The following is a 23,875-nucleotide window of genomic DNA, read 5'->3' as shown; positions in this document are numbered from 1 at the left end:
TAAAGGTATATTTAACCAAGTCTCTAAGGCAGGAGGAAGGAATGAAGCACGAGTGTACTGTTCAGGTCATTTCTTAACAAGAAGCCACTTTCAGCAACATCTGTAGCCAAGGGACTCAGAAACTGCAGTACCTGTTCATTCTTCCTTCACACTGATCATCTAACAAGCTTAAGAAAGACATCAGTGATCAATGGGAAGAAGAAGGTGTTTATTAAACTTTTCTGTTATTTTATGGAAATGCACATTATCTTTATAAAAAGCACTGCCAAGTTGCAGCCTTTGAAGATTTTAGGCTAGAGCACACTCAGCTCACTAATGATAGCATTAAGGAGAGGTCACCACTTTGGAAAAAAAACACACTGGAGCAAAGAAAAGTTACTTTGAAAAGCAGAGAACATATGCTAGACATAAACTGGTTGCTTCACACACCAGGAAACTAAGGATATGCTATTAAAATGAAAGCCTTTGCAGAAAAGCAAAAAACATCAGAAGTAGGAACAGGGAGAGAATTCCCATCTACACCTCAGGGTGCGAGCTGTTACCACTTTGACTATTTCTCTATTCTCCCCAAGCAATCAAAAATCTTCAGGTCCACAAACCCAAGGTTTTAGGAGAAAAGGAAAAGAAATCAAGCAAACCATAGTTAGCAGAAACTGTGTTTTGTTCTGAAGGGACAGAAGTGAGAAGACTAATCAAACCACATGATTTTGTTTTTTCCAAGGAATATCCAGGGTTTAGATTAGAATAACATTGATACAGTACAACCCCATTTGTAAACTACTGAAAAAATCCAAACTAAACAATGATTTCTTGTGCTTGCCTTAGAGCGAAAGTTTCACTCCTTTTCTGGAAAACCACACGAAAACAAAAATAAAAATATTTTTATTGTCATTGTTTAACATTCACAGAGATCAAAGATGGGTCTAAACCTAAACCCTGAAAAATAATACTCCAAACCTTGGGGATAACACAGATCAATACCACTTCTTCCAGTGAAGAGTTAAGCTGTAGCCCAGACATTTCCAGGGCAAGTTCATGCTGAAACCAGAACAAAAAATTTAACATGTCATGTTACTGACACCTTCAGACAGAAAACCACAATATGAAGATGCTTTACAAGATCACAAGTCAGGTAACACTATCTGAAACAAGAAGATAAAATTATCATTACCATCTTAACAACAACCCAGTTTCCTCACACTAAAGCTGTCTTAATTTTTCCAGTTTTGTTTTACCTCATAGGTAAGGCCAGTCAAATTTTAAAAGAAGGTAAACAACCACAAATTACCCAAAGAATCACTCCCTATTCAAGGAATACTTTAAATTTGAACAAGGTTCACTGTTTTCCATACGCAAAAATAATGCTGAATACCTCCTCTAAATTAAAATAATAATAATAATAATTTTAACAATCCCTTAAATTTGATGATGGACTCAAAACACAGACTTCCATAGCTGCCAGTTTTCTCTTCCACTCTTCCCTGTTACCCTGTCATTTTTGTTTTCCTGAGGTTGACAAGGAGTCTCAGATAGGACTATGGAACTTCAGGGGCCTAGTAGTAAATTAGATACTGAGAGGAAAAATAATAAATTCTTAAGAATGTGAAGACTTGTTTATTGAGCCCACTCTAAGGTTTTTGTCTGAGGTATTGCCTCTCTGACTTTCACAGGAATCACTGCAAGAACTTTACAAAGTGCATGGAGAGGAAGTTCTTTGGGTGACCATATTTTTTTGTCTCTTAATCTCACTCCACTAGAGCTAGGCCACTGCTAAGAAATCCCCATAAAATTTAGAGTATGAACAGATCAAGGTACAGGACAATATTCCTTGCTAGTCCAGTTACTGTTTTTCTTTGTATGCTCCCTTGTAAATATACCTCGACTCCTGTAATGGTACCAGTATAATTTTTGAAACCTTAATTTCATTAATATGAAATCTGTAGAAAAGGTGAGGACTATCAACAGCTGTATCTAACAAAAATGAGTTTTAAATTCCTATCTCATCAGTTGAAAGACACAATTTCTGAGGTTCTGAATGAAACAGCCCTTTCTGTAATTGCCTAAATTCTGACACAATATTGTGCCTGGTTGAGACCATATTCTCAGGGTTTTAACCAGCAAATTTTCATCTTTTGCATTCTCTCTGCAGATACAGAGGAAAATAGTGACTGAAGCTGAGTTGCTTTGTGAAAGTATGCAAGCACTTGCACGTCCTTCTAGATAGTACCAACTTGTTGTTATTCCTAAATGTATTTTTTAAATAATTCTGAGTAATACTATCATAAAGACTAGGAAAATCAGGTTTGTATTTTAGGTGAGAAGTCTAAATCTGAAGGACCTCAAAAATTTTACATGAACAATGAATTAAATAAAGTAATTTCCACTGTGGTACAGAATGAACCAATGAAACTACCTCAAGGATGTTATAGCAGTTGATTATAGAGAAAGCAAATATTTGTCCTGTGCATGTGCTTGAGAGCAGGTGTCCATCCACAGGGGGGAAAAAAATCAAAAAACTTATTAAAACCATAATTCATATATTTTTATTTATAAAAGGTACAGCAAAATATTAATTAATTCAATGCACACAGTAGGGGTTCCTTGGTGGGAACTACATCTTATTTAGCAGGTGCCATTGTTTGTTCATTGGTATTGCAATCAAATGGCACTCATAATCATTTCATAATCAATGAAAACCTTCCAATGCCTTGTCTCACTGCAGAGGGTTGAGGTTCAATAATTTGGATTGTGGAGGTAGAGATGATCTGGAAAAAGAGCAGTCCTACAAAAGAATGCACTCAAAAATATTGAAGGCTTTTTAAGTATAAAGGAAATCTTTAAAAACTCTTAAAATATTTGCAGCAAATCCTTCCCTCCCCAGACCTTCAACAGACAGAAAATGCAAGTCACATCTCTTAGCCAGCTGGAAGAGCTCAGATTTCTCTTTTCACTTCAACTGTGCCCTTAAATTCCACTTGCAATATCTTCAGTCACTGCTTCACTTGCCATTCGCATCCATGCAGGCAGTGGGAAGCCCATTCATTGCCTGAAGCTTCTGGTGTGATCCACCCACATCTCTTCAACCTAATCCAGGCTGGTCATCCATGTGCTACACACAGAGCAATGCTTTTCAGATTTAGCTCTGCTTTAATTCAGAGGGGGATCAAACAAGTCATTAGACTACACTGGTTCCACATCAAAGTCTTCCAAAATCTTCTTTTGATTTGATTATTTTCAAAAATCTTGGCTCGTGCTTGCAGGGAATTGAGACTTTCAACAAGATTAATTACTCTGCTGTCCTCCAGTGCTGCAGTGCTTCTATCATGTTTTCAGAGGTTAACACTTTATCCTCAGAGGCACAGGTAAGCATTGTCAACCATATTTTCAAAGAAGGAAACACAGATACAGAGCAGTGTCACTGTTGTCCCAGATGATAACTCAGACCATCACAAGTGTGGACTGTGCCTACTCCAGCAATCCCCAGGCTTATAATGATTTCTTGCTCAGAATTCAAAGCATAAACTAGTACCAGACAAGCTTTCACTGTATATATATAAAGACACAACAAGACACTGAGCCTTTCTTCTCATTTTAAACACGAGTTAGTCTCCCATATACCAATCAGTCTCCCCTCCCTACTATGTTTGTACATATCAGCATCACTTCTCTGCAGCAAGATAGAGACAAAATATCAGAGGAGGTGATGGTGATTTTAAAAGAAAAAATCACGTAAACAAAAACAGATTTACTTTTTTTTGGTACTTGCTCTCTCTCTCTCACACACACACACACACACAAACACCTTTAAATACTAAAAAATCCTCTGTCATTTTCCTGCTCTCCCTGATCCTGCTGCAAAGTTATGAGGATTCACTTCTAACAGTGCCAATTGCAGCAGAGCACCAGGGTGTTATTGAGCATGAAGAAAAGACTGAAAGGGAATGCCTACACAATGTATACTGAACACACTTGGACATATCCCCAATTTTTTAGTCAACACTAACACAGGAAACAATCTGGGGGAACATATCCTCTTTGCCCCATATGTTCTGTATCACCCACACACAGGTAAATGTGAAAACAGTCTGCACCACCAGGATTTTTGATCTCTTCACTGACAGTAAGGATTGCACATGGCATAAGGCAATGGTGAATCAGGCTTCATGGTCTTTAAAGGGAGTTTTGCCTCAAGAGACTATCGGCAGACACTGATCTTGGTGAGTACAAACAGCACCCAAACACAGGTAAACACAGAAATTTACAGCTTGAGATTTGCTCATAGCATTCCTTCCTATAAATTGGCTTGTGGTGTAAAAAAAAAACCCTGAAATTAAACTAGTCTATATGTAAAAAACATGGTGTGCAAGAACATTTCTGAGCCAATGAATCACATCTCTGACAATCGAGGTAGATTTTCTAGTTCCAAATGTGTCCCATCACATATTTAAGTTCTCAGCAATGCTTGTATCTTCAGTCCCTTTCAAGGCAGGCACTTTGGCTAACTCTTTGAGGCAGGAAGTGCATTCTCTTCATCCCCAGGTCGTGCAGGCTGGCTGCTTCCTCTCAATGTTAAAAATGAGTACCTCAGTCCTCCTGCCATGCTAAAGAAAAGGGAATGAACAGCAGTGTCAGAGATGTCTGATGTTACAGATGCCATTTCATAGGTATGAACCCTTCCTTCCAGAGGATTAAAGAACACCAGCTACCATAAATCAGGAGTGCCTCAGAGCTAGGTAAGCCATCTGAGCAGGCAAAGATCAATCACCAGTTGCTCACACAGATTCATACACACAGATGTAACAGCTCATCCAAGCACAAAAGCAACAGCTCACGAGTCAGAACTTATATTCAATGTGCACAACTTAGTCAGTCAGTGCTCTCACTTCCTACACCACTGGGCTTTCGCTTGCAAGCCTCGCAGCTCAGAGCTGCTGCTCATTAAAAAAAAAATCAATTCAATCCCACACAGTAAAACTTCACAGTTTTACTAATACTTCCACAGTTAAGACCCTACCACAGTTCGATTCAATGCCTGAAAACAGACATGATAAAATGTGTCTAACTAACTGTAATGTACTTTTACATCCTGAGGCAGTGCTTCATCAGGTCAAAAAAATCAAACAACCCAAACAACAACACTGAGAGATTTTCAGTCTAACAAATAAAGGCTTTTCAAGTTTCACTCACCAAATATTTAGGCCTATGAAGTTTAACACAGAGAATATGTAATCTCCACCAATCAACATTCCGATGTAAGCGATGGATATATTCTGAAAGGAAAAAAAAGTCATGCATTTATTTAATTCAGGTTTCATCCCCATGAATATAAGTGATATCAACTAGGGAAACAGATATACTCTGTTACTGACCACTCTAAAATCAGTGTTTAAATTCCTTTCATGTGATGTCAGCCTTATGGATAATGTAGCAATGAAACAGAATAATAAAATCAGCATGTTTTCTAAATGCTCTGAGAGTGATTTTCTGGGTTAAAAAAAGAAAAAAAGAAAATCAGCTACTAGATATTAGGCAAAATGGAGCTATGGCCACCTTTTGAAATCTACTTCTTTATAATCTTTGGAAGGTTCCCTTTAAATCCCATTTCTTAAAAGTGAGTTTTGGGTTCTCAAGCATAAAAAGGACACTTCAAAGTTACAATAAAATTCTTTTATTATTACTTTAACAAGGTTATCTGCTTACTTTGCCAACGAAATGTGCACTGAAAGCACTGGGCATCAGTTCCAGACAGGCACAGTTTAAAGTTAAAGGTTCAAACTCTCACCCACCCCCTTCAAGTTTTGGAAAAAATGTCTCCTAAAAATAGAAAGAAAGCTGTAGAACTGTGTGAACCAACACTTTGTTGCCTTCAGATGTTTTAGCACCTGGCCTGGACAACAACATCATTCCTACCAGCTTCTGCTGGTATCTGCTGCATCATAACCTGCTTCTCAACTATAAAGCTGCACGAAGCGTCTCAAGGACTATCACAGCTCAGAAAATAGAAATTATGTTGCTCTGACTTCATATATGCAGACATATAAAATGTAAAGAACACTTTCAGGGCCACAGAATGAAAACCACTACATTAATCTTGCCAGCTTTCAAAAAAGGGAAAAAAACCCTGGAAAAAGTGCAGTACCATCCTCCTTTTGCAGGTTTTCCTATGCTGGAGGTATTGTTTTCCTTAGCCACCCACATAAGGGATGACCTTGAGGACTGTTATTGCTGTGCCTTAACTAGTTTGGATTCTGATAGTGTTTGGCCCACAACTGCACCAGTTTTATCTCCTGCTAAAGCTGTTCCAGGTGCCTGGGCAGTCAGAGATGTTCCCAGTTCAGACATGTTGGCCTCAACAACACCAAGGAAGCTGCACTGGTTTTAAATTAAACCATGTCAAAGAAAACAGACTGTAAAGACACCGAGTTTTTAAGAAACCAATTTTTTAAGACATGCATGTTTTGCTGCTGATCAAATTGACCAGAATTTGCACAAACCAAAAGGAAACAGTCCATTCAGCTGGAACACAAATTCTCACACAGAGGCTGAGGCAGTTAAACAAAAAGGAATATGCTCTTACTTCAGCTTAGTCTGTGTCAGTTCGCCTGCATTTGCAGCAGGCCACCTTGACTAACACACAATAACCTAACAAAAGAACAGAAGCAGGTAGTACCTGATGAAATGTGGTTAAATATATGTTTTTAAATTAAAGTGGTTCGAGTTATTCTCGTAGAAAAACAAAATATAAACCAACACTAACATTGCTTTCTAGGGCATACATGAGCTTCAGTGGAAGAGAACAAAGTCACTCTGTGGTGTGACCCTGTTGGGCACAAGCAGTGTCTCACTATTAGCTCTCATTTTGACTTTCCATCTCAGAGGAGTATAATTAGAATCACTGCTGAGCCAATGCTCCTCCCTGTCTATTTGAGCATTCTTGTTTCCCTCTTCTGCTCCATAACTCACCTTGATGGCACCAACTACTGTCGTTGTGAGTGCAGAATTGTAATGACTGCATAGGACAGTAGAATACATCAAGAGAAACCTAAATAACAGAGAAAATTTTATAAATTCTTCCCAGGGAGCTCAGAAGTTTAGCAACACTTTGAGATGTTCAACATTTTCTGGATCAGTATTTTTCTGGGATCTTCAATCCCACCTGTTTCAAACCCTAAAAAAAACCCCCAAACCTGTGGATTTGTATTTTAAGTTAATGAGGTATGTATCCAGAATATTCAAAATACATGCTTGAGCTCTAGCAGAGCCATCCCTCTTCTCTGTGCTTTTTAAATGTCAGTACTTGAAATTAGTTTGACCCCTTGGTTGGTGATGTGTGGAAGAGAAAACAAGATGCAACTCATTCTTCTGTTCTTCCTTTGACTCTGCAGTTCCAGCAGGAACAAAGCATTGGGTCACTGCTTTTGAGTCTCCCACACGTTCCCCAGCTACTTTACAGAACAAACACACTGAAACAGTTCCTATACTGAAGGACTTACATGTCATTAACTGCAAAACATTTAAATGATCAGAAGAGAGATAGAAGAGAGAGTACAGAAAGTACAAAGCTAAATATCAGGTTGTTACCTCACTGTATTGTGAGGTCAACAACACAGATAGTACTGAAACGGTTATTTCAAACATCAGAAATACTTAAAAGACACAACAGAAGCCTGGGGGAAAAAAAAAAACCATTTTCTTTGAACTCTAACATAACTTATTAGTGAGTCTTATATTTGAGATCTGCAATCTGAAACACTGTCATAAAAACATTTTGCTTGATTCCCCTGTGTCCTTACCCCAACAAGCAGGAAAGAGCAAATTGAAAGAGAAATAAAAAATTTGTCCAGTGCTGGAAATGTATTGCCTATTAAAAAAAAAAAGAGAGAGAATTATGTGCTATATAATCAGCTGTAAACACACATAAAACATGCTTAATATGAAAATGTGAAAAAACACAAAATACATTTAATTCATACTAAAATTATGAATCATTTATACTACTACTGGAAACAGTTCAATGCATTTAACTGTCCTCATAGTGGACCAGCTGGTAAAAGAGAAGTGAATAATGAGACACTCAAAAACTACAGTTCGCATGAGGTGGTAGCTAACGTTCCAGAACTAGCTAGAGGAGCAGAAGCAATGTGCTTATCACACAGACATGGTACTGATGTTTTGACTGGCAAAAGACATATGCTATGCATTGTCTGTGATGGAGCAACACAATAAGTTCTGCTAGGATAAAAGCTGGCCTGAAAATCTGATGTGTTATCTACATGTGTTATCTACAATAATTTGTCCACTTCTCGTCAGTATTTTTCCGTTTTCTCCCTTTTTTCTGTGATTAAATTTCTGTGTGTCACATTGACATCGGTTACCTGCATCATTTAACAGGACTTTCTTTTGAGTGACCAAGCCAATGCAATACACAACAGGCAAACTGGATCTCTCTGATATATATTTATTCTTTTCAGGTAACTGAGCATTAAGTTGCTTGCCCCAAATCAGGCAGTGGCCACAGCACATTGTTTATCTTTCCCATGGAGCAAACTTAGCAACAAGTTAAACTTCCCTGCCCAGGTCCCCCAAAATGCCTCCAGCCCTGTGTGCTGGAACAGCAGTTCAAACCTTGCAGCTACACAAACTTGGGCCCTTTCTCCAAGAAAGGCAGTAGCTGCATTCTCCTAAACTGGCTCAAGATCATGATGGACTGATGGTACAAAGAGATTTCACATTCACGGCAGACCTAAATCCATCACTTTCAGGGAATGATAATTTTTCCACTTATTACAGACTTCTAGGAACACAATGACAAAATCACGTAAGTCCAGGGCACAACAACATACAACAAAGAACATAGCAACAATTTATGACACCCTCCAAAGAATTTTCAGTAGCAAATCTCAAACATTTCTAAAAAAGACTGTGAGTGACTAGACTCGTTTTACTGCTAAGAAAAAGGCAACTCAGTGAGTCTATGAGGGAGCCAGAAAAACACAAACCTTCTGGTCTGATCCTTTATATGTCAGGACATGCTGACTGTGATACTGTATCAGGATTAACTATGGAGGGTCTTGCTGTCATTCTATGAGAATGCAAAATGTAGGTTATCAAACTAGACTAAGACTAAACAGAAATCTGTCCTGCACACCAAAATGAGAGAAGGACTGGAAATGTCCGTGTATTTCCCATTTCATTTTAGAGCATGTGGCAAACCACACAATGCAGCTGGATTATCAACCAAATTGCTCTAGCTGAAAAAACATATATTAGTTCTTAAACAAAGCCTCATATGAGGACTACCACACAAATTCACCTTCTTATTAAGTAAATAATCATAAGTTCCTACCTGTGAAGGGTAAGTCCAAGTCACACTTTTCATATATTAGTCAATAACATAGAGGTAGAATTATCTCTTTAGAGACAAACAAAAGCCCACCCACTTCCCAAGTGAAAAAAACCTAAACTAAACAAAATTATCAGTCTGAGATATGCAATACCGCTACTTACCTGCTGAAAGTCTCCAGTAGAAAAGCTAATAATAACTGTTGGAACCACCATGAAACAAGCATTATAGAACAGGACACCGTATTTTCCCAGCTCCTGCAAAAAATGGAAGATGGTGTTTGGAACTGCAAGCCACTTGGGAGCAAAATACTACATATGACTCTGGCAATCTTCCTGACATTATTGTCAATGAGCAGACAGGACATAATACATTTCAGTTTAAAACACAGCCTTGTGATCCTTGGATTCATTGTTTTGTACTAAGCTTAATTTCCACTTCAGTCCCTTTGTCTGTATACCCAGCACAATATGACTGCTCTGTTATACCTTGGACAGTTTCTGTACAATGCCAGCTAGTCAAGAACTTCCCAAAGAACTGGTCCAGAACTGCTTTGTTTGGGACTCCACATAAGGCTCTACCTGGCCAAGGGATTACTCATTCCACCTCTTGCAAATTAACCATGAAAACACGTAACAGGAAAATGAATGAAGTCTGACATGTGAATGATTAATTTATGGTTTGGATTAAATTTTTTTTTTTTTTTTTTTTTTTTTGCAAAAGCAAGGTTTTAAAGTAACCTCAAACTCTGCCTAGGAGACCTGGGACAAACTAAAAAATATACTGTTTGTTTACCTAAGCCTGGCCAATGATTCAAATAACAAATTTTCCCAGGCTGTTCTGTATTAAAGACGCATATATCAACGGAAATGTGAAAGTAAATGAAACTGTTTATTAGTTTGTAACTGTTAAGTACATAAAATTACATAACAAGTAACCCACTGTTATTGCATTGTCATAATGTTAAATTCAATCTAATCACTCCACAGTTACCTTTGGATCGATTTTCTGCTTTGTGTAAACTCCATTTGCTGCTGTGAAGATATCATTCAGCAACACAAAGATGTAGCCTTCCAGATTGAAAGACAGATCAGACCTGGGGAAGAAACATTATACTGTAAATAAGCAAACAGCATGCAATGCATTGCATTGCCTTGCTTACCTAGACGGACACTGTAAATGAGGATATGCAAATCCTGACAACTGCAGCAAGTCACAGGTTTTGCTTCAAGCATTCTTTGTAAGTCAAGGTACTCTACATTTCTCCAGCCCAGGACCTTCACTAATGAGCCACTGGAGAGTTCCCAGCAGTCAGTGTGAAAGTGGCAGGAAATGTTCAATTTTCATTCAGTGAAAAATTCCACCCATCTCAACCCTGACAACCACTCCAATTATTACTGAGTATACTTACCTATTACTTTTAATACAAAAAGTAGCTAGGGAATAAAGTCTGACGGTTTGTTACAGCCAGGCCAGACATATTGTCATCCTTTCTGTTTTGACTAGTTACCTCATGGATATAGGGTAATTCACTTAATAGGACATGGCTCTATCTGAGTCACCTCACATGGAAATTATTTACCCTTGTACACAGCAAAGCCAAGAAACAAACAAAAAACCCCATTACATTTCCAATTAGGTAAAGGAATATTCAAACAGAAAGAAAGCACAGGACAACAGCATATGAGTGCTTTGTGAACTTAATCTCACAATTGAACTTATTCACAGTGATTAAAAACATAGACAATACTTAACTCAATATCTGACAACCAAAAAAATCAATCTTTCTATCCAGAACAGGAATATATCTTTTTCTAAGAATATTAAAATACACTGATATCATGAAATAAAAGCAACATTCCTCACACAGCTTTAGCTTGCTTCATTTATGATCCTGCAAACATGGAAAAACTTAGAGGTGAAAATAGAAGCACCCAAATACTTCCAGCAGGAACCAGAATTTCCCCTTTGTATTCCTGCACCTCCCAGTGATGTCAGCAGAGAGATTTTAAAAATCAATTTATTCCGGAGTAACTGATCTAAGCTTAGGTTTACTTGGAACTAAACCAGGAAAAAAACCCTTCTGTTTTCCCTCCCCTCATAAAATGGCTTCATATAACAATCTAAAACCTTACCCAGCTGCTATGAAGGCCCCAAGAATGATGGCAAACACGCTGACTATAATACTCAGTGGGTACCACTTCCTGTAGGCAAAAATAAGACAGTTCACATTTTCATTATTTGAAGAGGAGATTAAATGGCTGTCTGCCTGAAAAGCTCCAAAGCAATTAGTAGTCCCAGAACATTTAACAGGAGGGCAAAGTCTTGATAACCTTGCAGAAGCAACGTGATTGCCCATGTGCCACACTGTCAGACCTTGGCCCCTGAGAACAGAGACTGAAAAAGCACTGTGAGCATTCTGCTACTGGGTAATTACAGCAGTAAATATTAAAGATTTAAAGTAACAGCACTGGAATAAATGTGTATTGGTATTCATAATGGACATATTTCAGTGTCTTGCAGCAACCCAGTAAGGGAAAATCACTGTGTATCTCTCACTTAGTTTTTCATATCATTTTTCCTGGGGAGGATACCCTACAACACATTATCTGGACTGTTTTTCAAACAGATACTTATTTTGAAGTCAAACTGAAACTTTGTGCATGAAAGGGAAAGCACGGAGCTGATGATATTCTTCACTACCACAGTGCTGCCACAAAGCAGTGAAAAGCATAATGTAAAGCTGTTCTTTCTTTTATATATCTACATTACTTTGTTTGGAAATGCCTTAAGTACTCATTTTTCGCACCACATGTGATATGCCTTAGAGACATCTCCCTAGTCCTTAGTCTGTCCTTAGCCTGAGAGAGGAGATACATCAAAAGAAAATGTACAGTGTTCTTGGAAAAATGCTCTTGGAGAAATCCTGTGTGTTAAAGGAGCCCAGCTGTGGACCACAGTCCCAACAATAAAGCTGTATGCAGGCTCTGGACATAACAATCTTTGATCATAATGACTCTCAACAGTAACAAGCCATACCTTGACTGTTTTTCAAAGCCTGACATAAACCTGCACAGACCCTCTGGAGTCCTTTCATCTTCAGCCCTGAGGAAATACACTGTCCCAGGCTCCTAAGCTTCCCTTAGCAGGGATGTTAGGATGCTGCTTGCACTCACAGACACATGGCTGTAGTCCAGCTGAACACATATGACAATCTCACTGACATGTTTTTCTCACGTGTTTGTGGGAGTCTTCAGGCCCACAGGAGAAGATAGCAAGTTGTGCTTTCCCTGTGAGAAATTACAACTGCAAAGAATACCAGAGCATCTCCAAATATGAATCACACTGATCAGCTGCTGCTTCAGTAAAAAGGAGATGACAGTCTACTTGGGGGCTTTCTGGAAAGCTTGACCATCACTCTCTTGTTGCCTGGGTTCAGCTTCAGCAAGTTGTTTTTCCCCTTGTGACTTCATCTTAATCTACTACCAGCCATGTGGATAGAACTATGAAGTTGTAGACAAAATAAGATGTATTTATACTATCACCACTGTTTTGAGACAGAAGGACTTGTCTGTTTGAAGCCGTTTGCAGATTAGGGGCCTTCCAGATGAGACACAAACATAACCACTAAAAGTCTCTAAGTTGTGTCTGCTTACATGAATCCCATGCAACAGCCAAGAGAGATGTGTAAATGAAAGCAAGATTATTTTTTTTTCTGCATTCACTAAAATCTATGTATCTGTGTCTTCAAAAAAACCTCACTTTCTTTGCTTTTCTCTATTTGTCAGTAAAAATCACTCATTCAATATTCTGATGAGCTGTCACAAGTAATCCATTTGATATGATCTAAAATAAAGGTATCTTAAATGAAAAAGAAACAAAACAAAACAAAAAGGATCACCCAAGTATGATGATTTCCAGCAGTAAAGTAAGTGGAATGGTAAACTTCCTGAGCACTGCAAACATCGGCAAACTGTCAAAAAAACAAAATAAAAATCCAAGCATAATATCAGATTAACAACATTCTTATGTTCTAATTCTTATTTTGCTAAACAGAGGATGGAACCATCAGTCCAGCAGTAAAAAACCAAATCAAATATCCAATCACTTAGCATCAGTCTGACATTAGACACAAATTAGATAACCAAATCACTGAAAAATAACAAGCTTTGATAATTTGTAAACCAGTGCAACTGGTTACCTTCTAAAGGTCCCTCTGCATTAGTGAAATGGAATTTAATAGATATTTTCTACCTAGCATAACCCCATGAAATTTATTTTTTTTTTCAAAATTCATGGTCAGGGTTAAGCGAAAATTATTTCTATAATAAAGTTAGAGGATGAACAATAAACTTGTCTCTGAAAACATGTAAAAGAAATAAAATACAAAGAAACCATGCTTATTAAACAAGATGTACCTTCAAAAAAGTAAAACAAATCCATGAGAAAAAAAATCAGAGCAAGCACAAGAAACATGAAAGGTGGGACCAGCTGCAACTACCAAACTGTCACTTTTGAGCAACATATGGTTGATCTTCATGAAGTAATGCAGTTGGAAATCTTTTTGATTGAGAAAACACTTGCATCTGACTTTGGAAATCTGACAGCATGGCCATATGGACCAATTAATCCTCTGCTTAAGATAGTTACTACCAACTGCATTAATAAATGATACAAATCCTAACACAGAGTTTAATCAGTTTGAAAGAGATATTTTTGAGTTATGCATTGGATCGTCTACACCTTCCAGACAACCCAAACTAGCTGGAGAATTCCACAGCATAAACAAATGTCACATATCGTAACAGAATGTGCTGTAACAAAAAGTTAATGGTAGAAATGCTGCAGCCATTTTTACTTTTCTGTTATAAAAATTAATTACGAATAGTAAATCTAAGAGAGGTATATTAGCCACGGGAGAGGGAGATAGTGCACTTATGTTTAGAATACCACACTAATCATTTAAAATTACAGTCAAGGGAAAGTGAAAGAAAAACCCATGAATCAAACTTTTACAGGATTGAAACTACTTTCATATTCACAATGGTTGAAGTGCTACCAGGGACAGGACTGCCTAAGTCTTTATGTCTGCCTGAACAGTCACTTCAGTGGAACAATTTCTGAATGCATACAACAAAAAGTTGCAGAATCAGGCATCCAGTATTCCTAGATAGGAAAAATTAATTCTCTAATTATAGAGAATTAATAAATAGAAATGTAAACAATAAAAAGAAATAAAAAGAAATGTAAACAACTTAAAAGTCATACATGGGGGACCTCATTGCTCTCTACAACTACCCGAAAGGAGGTTGTAGTGAGATGGGGGCTGGTCTCTTCTACTGTGCCTGCAGTGAGAGGACAAGTGGAAACGTCCTTAAGGTGAGACGGGAGATTTAGATTAGATTAGCTACTAGAACAAATTTTTTTACTGTTAGGGTGGTCAGGTATTGAAATGGGTTGCCCAGGGAGGTGGGTGGTGGAGTCACCACCCCTGGAGGTGTTCAAGAGGCTCTGGGTGATGTGGTTTAGTGGTTCAGGGGTTATAGTGGTAGTGCTGGGTTGACAGTTTTGACTTCATGATCTTAAAGGTCTCTTCCATCCTTGACAATTCTATGATTTTATGATTCTATTTTCTTTCCCAGCATCTCTCTCAAAGTTAGGAAACGCAATAAACCTGCAAAATTCCCTGTTTTGGTTTAGCTTGCAACCAAACCCCTAGGAGCCTGCAGTAACACATAAAGAACCACCACAATGGCAGGGCTGTATCCTCCAGTCCTGATGCAGCCACCACGTTCCTGCATTCCTCTTCCACAGGAAATCTGGTCATTCAATCTATTACAGCCTGCTGGGTACATAATTTGCACCTTTTTAGCACTAGTGTGGAAGCAACTCTCACTAATCCATGCTGACAGGCACACAGGAGTCTGGGAGCCCTTCAGCAATACCCCCCAACAACCCACTTTTGGGGCTCTACGACCACCCCACTACACAGTAGTTTTCCCATCTCTTGGTGATTCCTAAACACCTGCAATGACATCATGCTACACCTCTTTAACTTATGCTTCTTCCTTCAGAAACATCTTAGGAGTTTTCCAGCTCTCTGGTTAGGATACCCATGAAAAGCTGGGCACTTGAGTGTGAGGGCAAAGTGGAAGCACTTTCATGGTCACATAGAAAAATTGTGATTTTTATGGCAGTACAGGTCTGGCTAAACTCCTTTTAAAAGAAGCAGACACCTTGTAAACAGATCAAATGATTGGGTAAGAATTTCCTAATAGCACAAGGGGTTTAGAGAGACAGACAGACACCACATGCATTTAAGGCCCTACCCAATGCTCTTCTTTAGTGTTTATTTTTTACCTCACAAGAGAAAAGTCTTTTACCTCACAAGACAAAAAACAGTCTACTTATAATTTCCATTTACTGTACCTGAGTTTGCTGGTACTTGATAATCCACTTATGTGGTTTCCAACATAAATCAGAGGCAGAGGAAACAACTGTGATAAAATTAAAAGCACAACTCAGATTATTATGTGTTGAAGCACTGCTGAGAAACTTTACTTAATAGAATTTGGTACCCATATCAGATGTACTTTTAGCAAGAAAGAGGGGTTTTTTTGAGGGAAAAAAATGTGACTATGCTGCAAACTCATCTGCAGCTCACATTTATGTGACCATTCACAACCACAGCTTCACTGATTCATTAAAAGAGTTGCAATTTAGAGTAAATGTTGGTCAGTTTTATTTTAATTACTATATCCTCAGATTAATACCCATTCTAATATTTAAGTTTAGGTATAAATACTAATAACAGTAGCTAAATAAGCAAGTGAACAGCTGGCATAAAACAATGAATAAACTGTAAGTATGCTGTGCTTCTCTACAGACTCCACATATATTAGTAAGCCTGGAAGTTACAATGTTTTAGATCTACCCAACAAATCACGTTATGCAAGACATTAGAAAGGAAAGATAAGTATTTAGGGATAAATTAAACTTTATCCATCATAGCTTCTAGCATAAAGAGACTGACTTGCATACAGAGAAAACATAATAGAACTTCAGAGCCTTAAGAAAAGAAGCCAGGGATCTCCACACAATACTCAGCTGCAATTCAAAGCTGTGAATTTTCCCGTTACAGAAAAATTGTAGTATCAGAGAAGGGGTGAGGCTGGAATTTGCAGAAGATAAAAACCAACTAAAGTGATCAATGAGGACAAAGGTAGCGTGTGCAGTCAGTCCCATTCACTATCAGTCAGGTGGAGCTGGAATGGCAGGAAGACAAAACAGACCTCTATCCTAATAACTGCTGCTGTTCCTACACAAGCTTCAGGAGATAAAACATGGTCTGCTGGAAAAGCATACAGAGAAGTGGGCTGCATTTTATCTATGTCAAAAATTCTGCATTTCTTTTACAGCAAGTGAGAAGAAAAGTGAAGTAAAAGTTAACTATAGTTAATTGAAGTTAACTTTTGAGTGAAAGTAACAGTAAAAGTTAGGACTACAAAGAAAGCAGGAGCATAACTAACAATAAATATTCAGCTTGTCAACGTAAGTTTGCAAAAATTTTGTAATGCACTATCTCTTCTGCAGATTTTTTTTGGAACATTTTGGTTTATTTCATCTATAGACCAAACAAAGAGAGGACATTACATTATCTTTCCTCTAAAACTCATGCGTTATAAAGACAAAATTACAACATCCAGCACAAGACCAGAGATAAGTAAATCATATACTTAAAAAGGGTCAAGAACTCCAAAGCTTCATCGTTAAAATAAGCATTTCACTACTTTAAAACTCTAGCTGAAAGCACTGAAGACATAAACCATTTCAGGAGTGAAAAGTAATGGTTATCTTAGTGTCAAAGCAGAAGTTGTCAAAAGGATGAAGAGTTGGTCTAAGGGTCCTTTAAAAAGTAAAGGAACGAGCAATGAGCAATCCAGCTGATTCACTGTGACTGGTCAAATCCAGCACTACAAGCAATATGCAAGTCCTGGGTGCTCCAGTGCTGGATGCTCCCAGTCCACTCAGGGAAATCTTCCAAAGGACAGAAATTATTAGGATAAAGAAAATGGGAACTGTGTTGTGCTAATGCCTTTGTCCTGACATTAAAGTGAAGGCAACAGCAGAGAGGGAGCACAGTGGGACTGAGGGAGGTGGAGGGAAGGAACTTCTCAAGGTCTCAGTAAGTTGCTTATATGTGGAACTCAAAGCTCTCCTCTGGAAAACCTTCTTCTTTCTTACTCTGGAATAAAGAAGGATTGTCCATTTTATGATTGACACCACGGATTTTCCTCCAAGACTTTTTACATGCAGAAATGCCAATGATTTCAACCTGCATTAAGAATGAACAAGTCTGCAAGACATCCATAGAAAACCTCACATGGACAAGACAAGATTCTGCAATGAAGATGCTGGCCAGAAAAGACACAATATCTGAGCCCTGCAGCAGAGCTGGAAACTCTCTCTGTACCTCTGAGCAAACACCAACCAACACCACGGAACAAGACCCAAATTCATGGGCTAATGCATCAGAGTAAAACTCCAGCAACATTGCACATTGGTGCAAAAATCTACAAGGGTCATTGCTGCAGTCATTTCACATCCTAGTTCCCAAACTGAGGTAATAGGAGATCCTTTCCTATTTGCTCTGGCCTGCTTCTTTAGACCATATACACTTAAGGTCTGTACAATGCACCTAGCTGCTACCTACAGTGTTTTCAGTGGGTATTATCTTAGCCCCTGCTATGGAATATAAATCTTACATTTGGAGTCAACTGTTTTTCAGGCTTTTGGTCTATCACGTGTTCTTTTCCTATTGTTTCATCACATGCTCCACTGAGATTTCCAAGCAGCCCTTCCCCCTTCATGCTGTGTGCAAAAGTCTTTCACAAACTCATATCTCCCACTGATCCCACAGAGAGCTGTCAAACCACCACAATACATCAGGAAAACACTTCAGGAATATGAAAGAGTTCATCCAGCTGTATGAAGGTACAGCACGCTTTCCCATCTACTCCATAACCAAATGGCACCAGGTTTCTCTGCAAACAGAGCTCATCCCTACAGCCCAAACACACAAGAATATTGAAAAGAATTTAAAACTATCAAATCCAATATTAAACAAAACACAGATACAAATAATCCCACTTGACAAACAAATGTAATTTTTTTTGTCTGCATAGGAAAGAATGCCACTATAAGAAATAACTCCTTGCTATTAATATCAAGACATACCTAATTCTTACCTTCACAGGTATACTTTTGTCAAAATCAGGGAAGTGAACGATATTATTTAATTTTGACACATACAAGATAAGTATAGTGGCTGCCATCTAAACAAAAAGAAAAAACAAAAAGAAGTCATGTAAGAGCAAAATTGTAATATATGAATAAAAGAACTGCTTCATAGAAAATCTTTACATGCAATTAACACATGCTATGTATTCTGTATTTCTCTCAAAGAACAACACAGCATGCAATTAACAAACTGAAATAACTTTATTCTTACCAATTTTGCCAGCTATTTATTTAAAAGTAAAATATACACATGCACTTTCCTATCTGAAGAAAATTGGTGGCACTCTGTGAAACAGTGCATGTTGAGAGGGAGCTGAAAAATAAAACAGGACACAATCCCAGATTAACCATAAGATTTTTACTCAAAGAGTTGTTTAGTCTGCAAAACCACTCCTAAAGCTTTTTTTTTTTGCTAATGAAAGACAGTGGTTGTGCATTGATCAGTCTGTAGATAATATCAGGGAGAAATAATACAGATATAGACAGAATGAAGATGAATATCTTAGCAATCACATATCACACCACAAGTGTTAATGCTGTCCTCAGGGAGTCAAAAAAAAGGTAAAATTTTCCTTATAAAAAAATATAGTAGTTGACTATCTAGAGAACGCAGGGGAGTCATGTTCTGCAGACTAAAGTGTTATACCATACTTTATGCACTTCACAAAGTGTACAGGGAAATCTTGGAAGGATCAGTCAACAAAAAAAAATGGAAATGCCATTAAGTCTTAGGTTCTGCAATGAAACAAAGCCATAGCATCACATGGATTATTGCTGCATTTTGTAGTCTTCCACTGAAACATGATCTGAGGTTCCTTGAGCAGTGTGGATGTGTAAAATTCTCCCTCCCACTCACAAAAACTTTACAAGACATTTTACTGTCTCCAGTACTGAACAGCAGAGACATCAGGCTTGTAGTACCCTGTTTTAACCTCTTCCTCACTACCCCCTGGCATGCAACCCTGGCAGAAAGCAAATCCTCTTTAAAATGTATTTGCCTAAATAAAAAAAAGCTTGCTTCAAGGCTCTGTCTTTCCCAGTGACCCCAGTCACATATTCTTCTTTATAGACCATGCCTGCAAACATTTGAACTTTTTTTTTTATTTTGTTTTATTGCGATGCCTACTGACAACAAAAACAATAAAAAACATTTCTGCTGCAGTACTGTGACTTGCAAATAAAGCAACAGAGAATCAAAATTTTGTGCTGGTGCTATTGCAAAACTGTTAGGAAATGAGGGACATATTTATGAGGAAATACATGGTTTTGCTACAAAGAGGGGCAATATCTAATATAATCCACAAATGCTCAAGGACTCTTACAGGATGTATGCACTTTCTAGAACAAACCTTGGCAGTTTTGAAGGCCTGATCTCTTAATTGCTGAACTTTGTAAGGAGAAATAAATGGCATTCCCAGTCTTTTACGTGACTCTTTTCAGGGAATAATTTTGACTTGAACTTACAACTTCCCAGTTCTCCATAAAGCAAATTACAGTTCCTTATAGTCTATCTAATCCAGAAGACAAGCAGTTCAGCAGAACTCGGATTTTGGCCCTCTGAAATCTAACTCTATTTTCATTAGTTTAACTTATAAAATAATGAATATGTAAAATACGCTTTACTCATGAACATACCTGTCCGATTCCAAGGAACACTGGAGATGGGAAGCTGAAAAGTATTGACAGATATTTAATACTGAGGAATGGAAAAACAATAATCAGGGGAAAAAAAAAAAGTTTAAATTTAATACCAAAACCAACAACTGACAGAATGACGGGCCTGTGTTTCAGAAGTGCTCAGGGCTACGCTTATTGTAGTCCTGATATTTTATTTACGCAGCAAAACACAATCTAGATAATATTGGAAATGCACAGGCGGTCAATTCTAAACTGCTAATAGTTTGGGGGACATTTGTAAGTGAAGGTAACACACTCAGTGAACTCTTAACAATGCATCATTTTTTGAGTGGCCTCACATACAAATTATGCATTCTGAGAAGGTATAGTAACTTAAATCTCTTGCACTTGCCTAACTTGGAAGCTTATCTCTACAGTCCAAATGTACCTGTAATATGTTTCTGTGAAAATCAGATTCCTGGGTAAATGTTGTAGAAACATCCCTTGTCTGCTAAAGGGCTATATGCCTACCAAATCCTACCATTCCTTTCAGCTTCAGTTAGCTTTAGCTGAAAGAATGGATAGAACATAAAATGGTTTGGATTGGAAGGGGCCTTAAAGATCATCTTGCTGCAGCTCCCTGCCATGAGCAGGGACACCTTCCACTATTCCAGGTTGCCCAGAGCCTGATCCAGCCTGGTCTTGAACAGCAGGGATGGAGAGTCACAGCCTCTCTGGACAACCTGTTCTAGTACCTCACCATTCTCACAGTAAAGAATTTCTTCCTAACATTAATATAAACCTGCCTTTTTCAGCTTAAGGCCTTTCCCCTTTGTCCTATCACTACATGCCTTTGTAAAAAGTCCTTCTCCAGCTCTCTTGTAGCACCCTTAAGGTACTGGAAGGTCACAATAATGTCTCAGAATCTTCTCCAGTCTGATCAACTCCAACTCTCTCAGCCTGTCTTCACAGCAGAGGTGCTCCAGCCCTGTGATAAGTTTAGTGGTCCTCCTCTGGACTCATTCCAGCTCGTTCTTGTGCTGGGAGTCCAAGACCTGGACACAGTCATCCAGTGGGGTCTCATCAGAGCAGAGCGGGGAGAATCCCCTCCCTGGAGCTGCTGCTCATGCTTCTTTTGACGCAGCCCAGGATACAAGTGGCCTTCTGGGATGCAAGCACACATTGCCTGCTCATATTAAGCTTTTTGTCAACAAACAACCCCAAGTCTTTCTCCCCAGGGCTAGTCTGAATCCATTCTCCTCCCATTCTGTATGTGTGCTTGGGATTGCCTCAACCCAGGGGCAGGACCTTGCACTTGGCCTGGCTGAACTTCATGAACATCACACAGGCCCACCTCTCAAGCCTGCCAAGGTCCCTCTGGGTGTCATCCCTTTCCTCGAGTGTGTCAACTACACAAATTTGCTGGGGGTGCATTTGATCCCAGCCTCCACATCACCAACAAAGATGTTAAACAGTGCCAGTCCCAGCACCTGTCTCCAAGGACAACACTCATCACTCTTCACTTGGACACTGAGCCATTGACCGCAGCTCTTTGACTGTGCCCATCCAGCCAATTCCTCATCCACCCAGTGGTCCATCCATCAAATCCATGTCTCTCCAGCTTAGAGGCAAAGAATGTCACATGGTCAAATACCCCGCACAAGTCCAGGTGCCCTTCCCTCATCCACTACTGCTGTAATCCTGTTGTAGAAGGCCCCCAAACTTGTCAAGGCATGATATGCCCTTTGTGCAGCCAAATCACCTCCTTATTTACCATGTCCCTTAGCATAGTTTCCAGGAGGACCTGCTCTGTGATCTTGCCAGGCACTGAGGGGAGACTGACCAGCCTGTAGTTCCCTGGATACTAAATTATTAGTTCTAGAGAACTAATTACTAGTAATACTAATAATATTAATAATACTAAGTATATTAATAATAGTAATTAGTATCCACATCACAGGTCCCTGGATATCCCTGGATTCAGATACTCAAAAGTTAGGAAGGCAGAAACTCAAGCAGAACACCTGAAAAGCCTGAGTGTCTCCATTCCCCCCCCCTTAATGTACATCAAGTTAAAACTACTCAAAGTATGGCAGTAACTGGCCATTCTCCATCTGCATACTGAGAGATGTTATACACAGTTCCTGTGTGTTCCAACAGCAGCGAACGTTAGAAAATAACAGCCAGTTTGGCTTTTAAACTTTTCTTTTTCCTTTTGTTTTTTTCTTGTTCTGATTTTGGTACATAATGAGCCAAACCACAAAACACTAGAGCAAAGACAAAGTAAAATATATTAATGGTGAGAAAAATCACAACCACAGGACAGTCACAGAATATTCTGAGTTAGAAGGGACCCACGAGAATCATCGAAATCCAAGTATTAATCCAGATTGGCAAATATGAATTGGAGAGGAATGCTCAAGTTCCTCTGTTTCCCGAGCTGCAAGAGAATGGAAAGTGCAAGAAGTCTGCAGTTAACACAGTGGTACACGATGCCAATTATCACAACGATTCCACATCACGGGATGCGGAACGATGGGAATTAGCCCCGTCAACTCAAAGAGTCCTTCAGTGGTTTTGTGACTAAGCAATTTTACGAAGTTCACTTTTCATTTCTGGCTACCCCCGAGAAGGAGGAAGGCAACGAGTCTGTTCGGAGGCAGAGCCGCGGGACGCGCCGTTCCCGGCAGGGCCCGCCGTGCCCGCCCACACCTCTGGCACGGGTCGGTCCGCAGCCGGCGGAGCCCGGCCCGGCTCCCGGGGGCAGCGCTGCCCTCGGGCCGGACGCGCGGGCCCGGCCTAGCGCCGGCGCTTTCACCTGCCAGGCTGAGACGCACCTGTAGGCGCTGCAGCACGCGCCTTGTTGACCAGCACGATGAGGAAGGAGCACGGCTCCCGTAGAACAGCGCCGAGAGCACCCTGGGCAGCGCCGGGGCCGCCGCCGCCTCCCCCGCGGCCTGCCCGGCGCTCATGGCGGCGAGGAGGGCCGGAGCAGGGCCCGCCGCTGCCCCGCTCCGCCTCCTGATCCCGCGCTGCTGCATGCTGCCTTCTCTCGCCCCGGCCCGCCCCGAGCGCGGCGGGCGGGCGGGGGGGGGCGACACCGCGCCCGGGCGCGCCGGGGGAGCGGCGGCTCCAGCCCGCCGAGGGCGCTGCCTGCCGCCCGGCGCCGCCTCTGAGGGCCCGGCTGTGGGGGCACAGGCTGTGGTTTCTCGGCTTGTGGGGGCCCGGCTGTGGGGCCCGGCGTGTGGTTCTCGGCTGTGGGGGGCTCGGCTGTGGGGGCCCGCTGTGGGTTCTCGGCTGTGGGGGCTCGGCGGGGGGGGTCGGCTGTGGTTTCTCGCTGTGGGGGGTCGAGGCTGTGGGTTCTCGGCTGTGGGGGTGGCCGGCTGTGGGTCTCGGCTGTGGGGGCCCGGCTGTGGGGCTCGGCTGTGGGGGCCCGGCTGTTGGGGTTCTCGGCTGTGGTTCTCGGCTGTGGGTTCTCGGCTGTGGCGGGGCCTGGCGTGGGTTCTCAGTCTGTGGGGTCGGCTGTGGGTTCTCGGCTGTGGGGGGGTCGCGGTGCTGGGGGCCCGGCTGTGGGGGGCTTGGCCGGCGAGCAGGGGTGAAAGCCCGGGGCGCCGC

At 40.2% G+C, this 23,875-nt stretch overlaps 1 protein-coding gene across 1 annotated transcript; it reads right to left on the bottom strand.

Annotated features, from left to right (window-relative positions):
* Positions 1-2,520: 2,520 nt before the first annotated feature.
* On the bottom strand, positions 2,521-23,232 carry SLC35D2 (solute carrier family 35 member D2). The gene is given in 13 exon segments (XM_029965405.1): positions 2,521-4,601; positions 5,188-5,270; positions 6,964-7,042; positions 7,794-7,861; positions 9,508-9,600; positions 10,337-10,439; positions 11,479-11,547; positions 13,245-13,316; positions 15,773-15,840; positions 18,592-18,678; positions 20,279-20,318; positions 23,106-23,149; positions 23,152-23,232. Coding segments are annotated over 13 exon segments (990 nt in total). The 3' UTR covers positions 2,521-4,498.
* Between the last annotated feature and the right edge of the window lie 643 nt (positions 23,233-23,875).

The sequence above is a fragment of the Manacus vitellinus genome, unplaced genomic scaffold, assembly GCF_001715985.3.
Source record: "Manacus vitellinus isolate BGI_N305 unplaced genomic scaffold, ASM171598v3 scaffold_9_pilon, whole genome shotgun sequence".
Lineage (NCBI taxonomy): Eukaryota > Metazoa > Chordata > Aves > Passeriformes > Pipridae > Manacus > Manacus vitellinus.
This window is presented reverse-complemented; position numbering and strand designations above follow the sequence as displayed.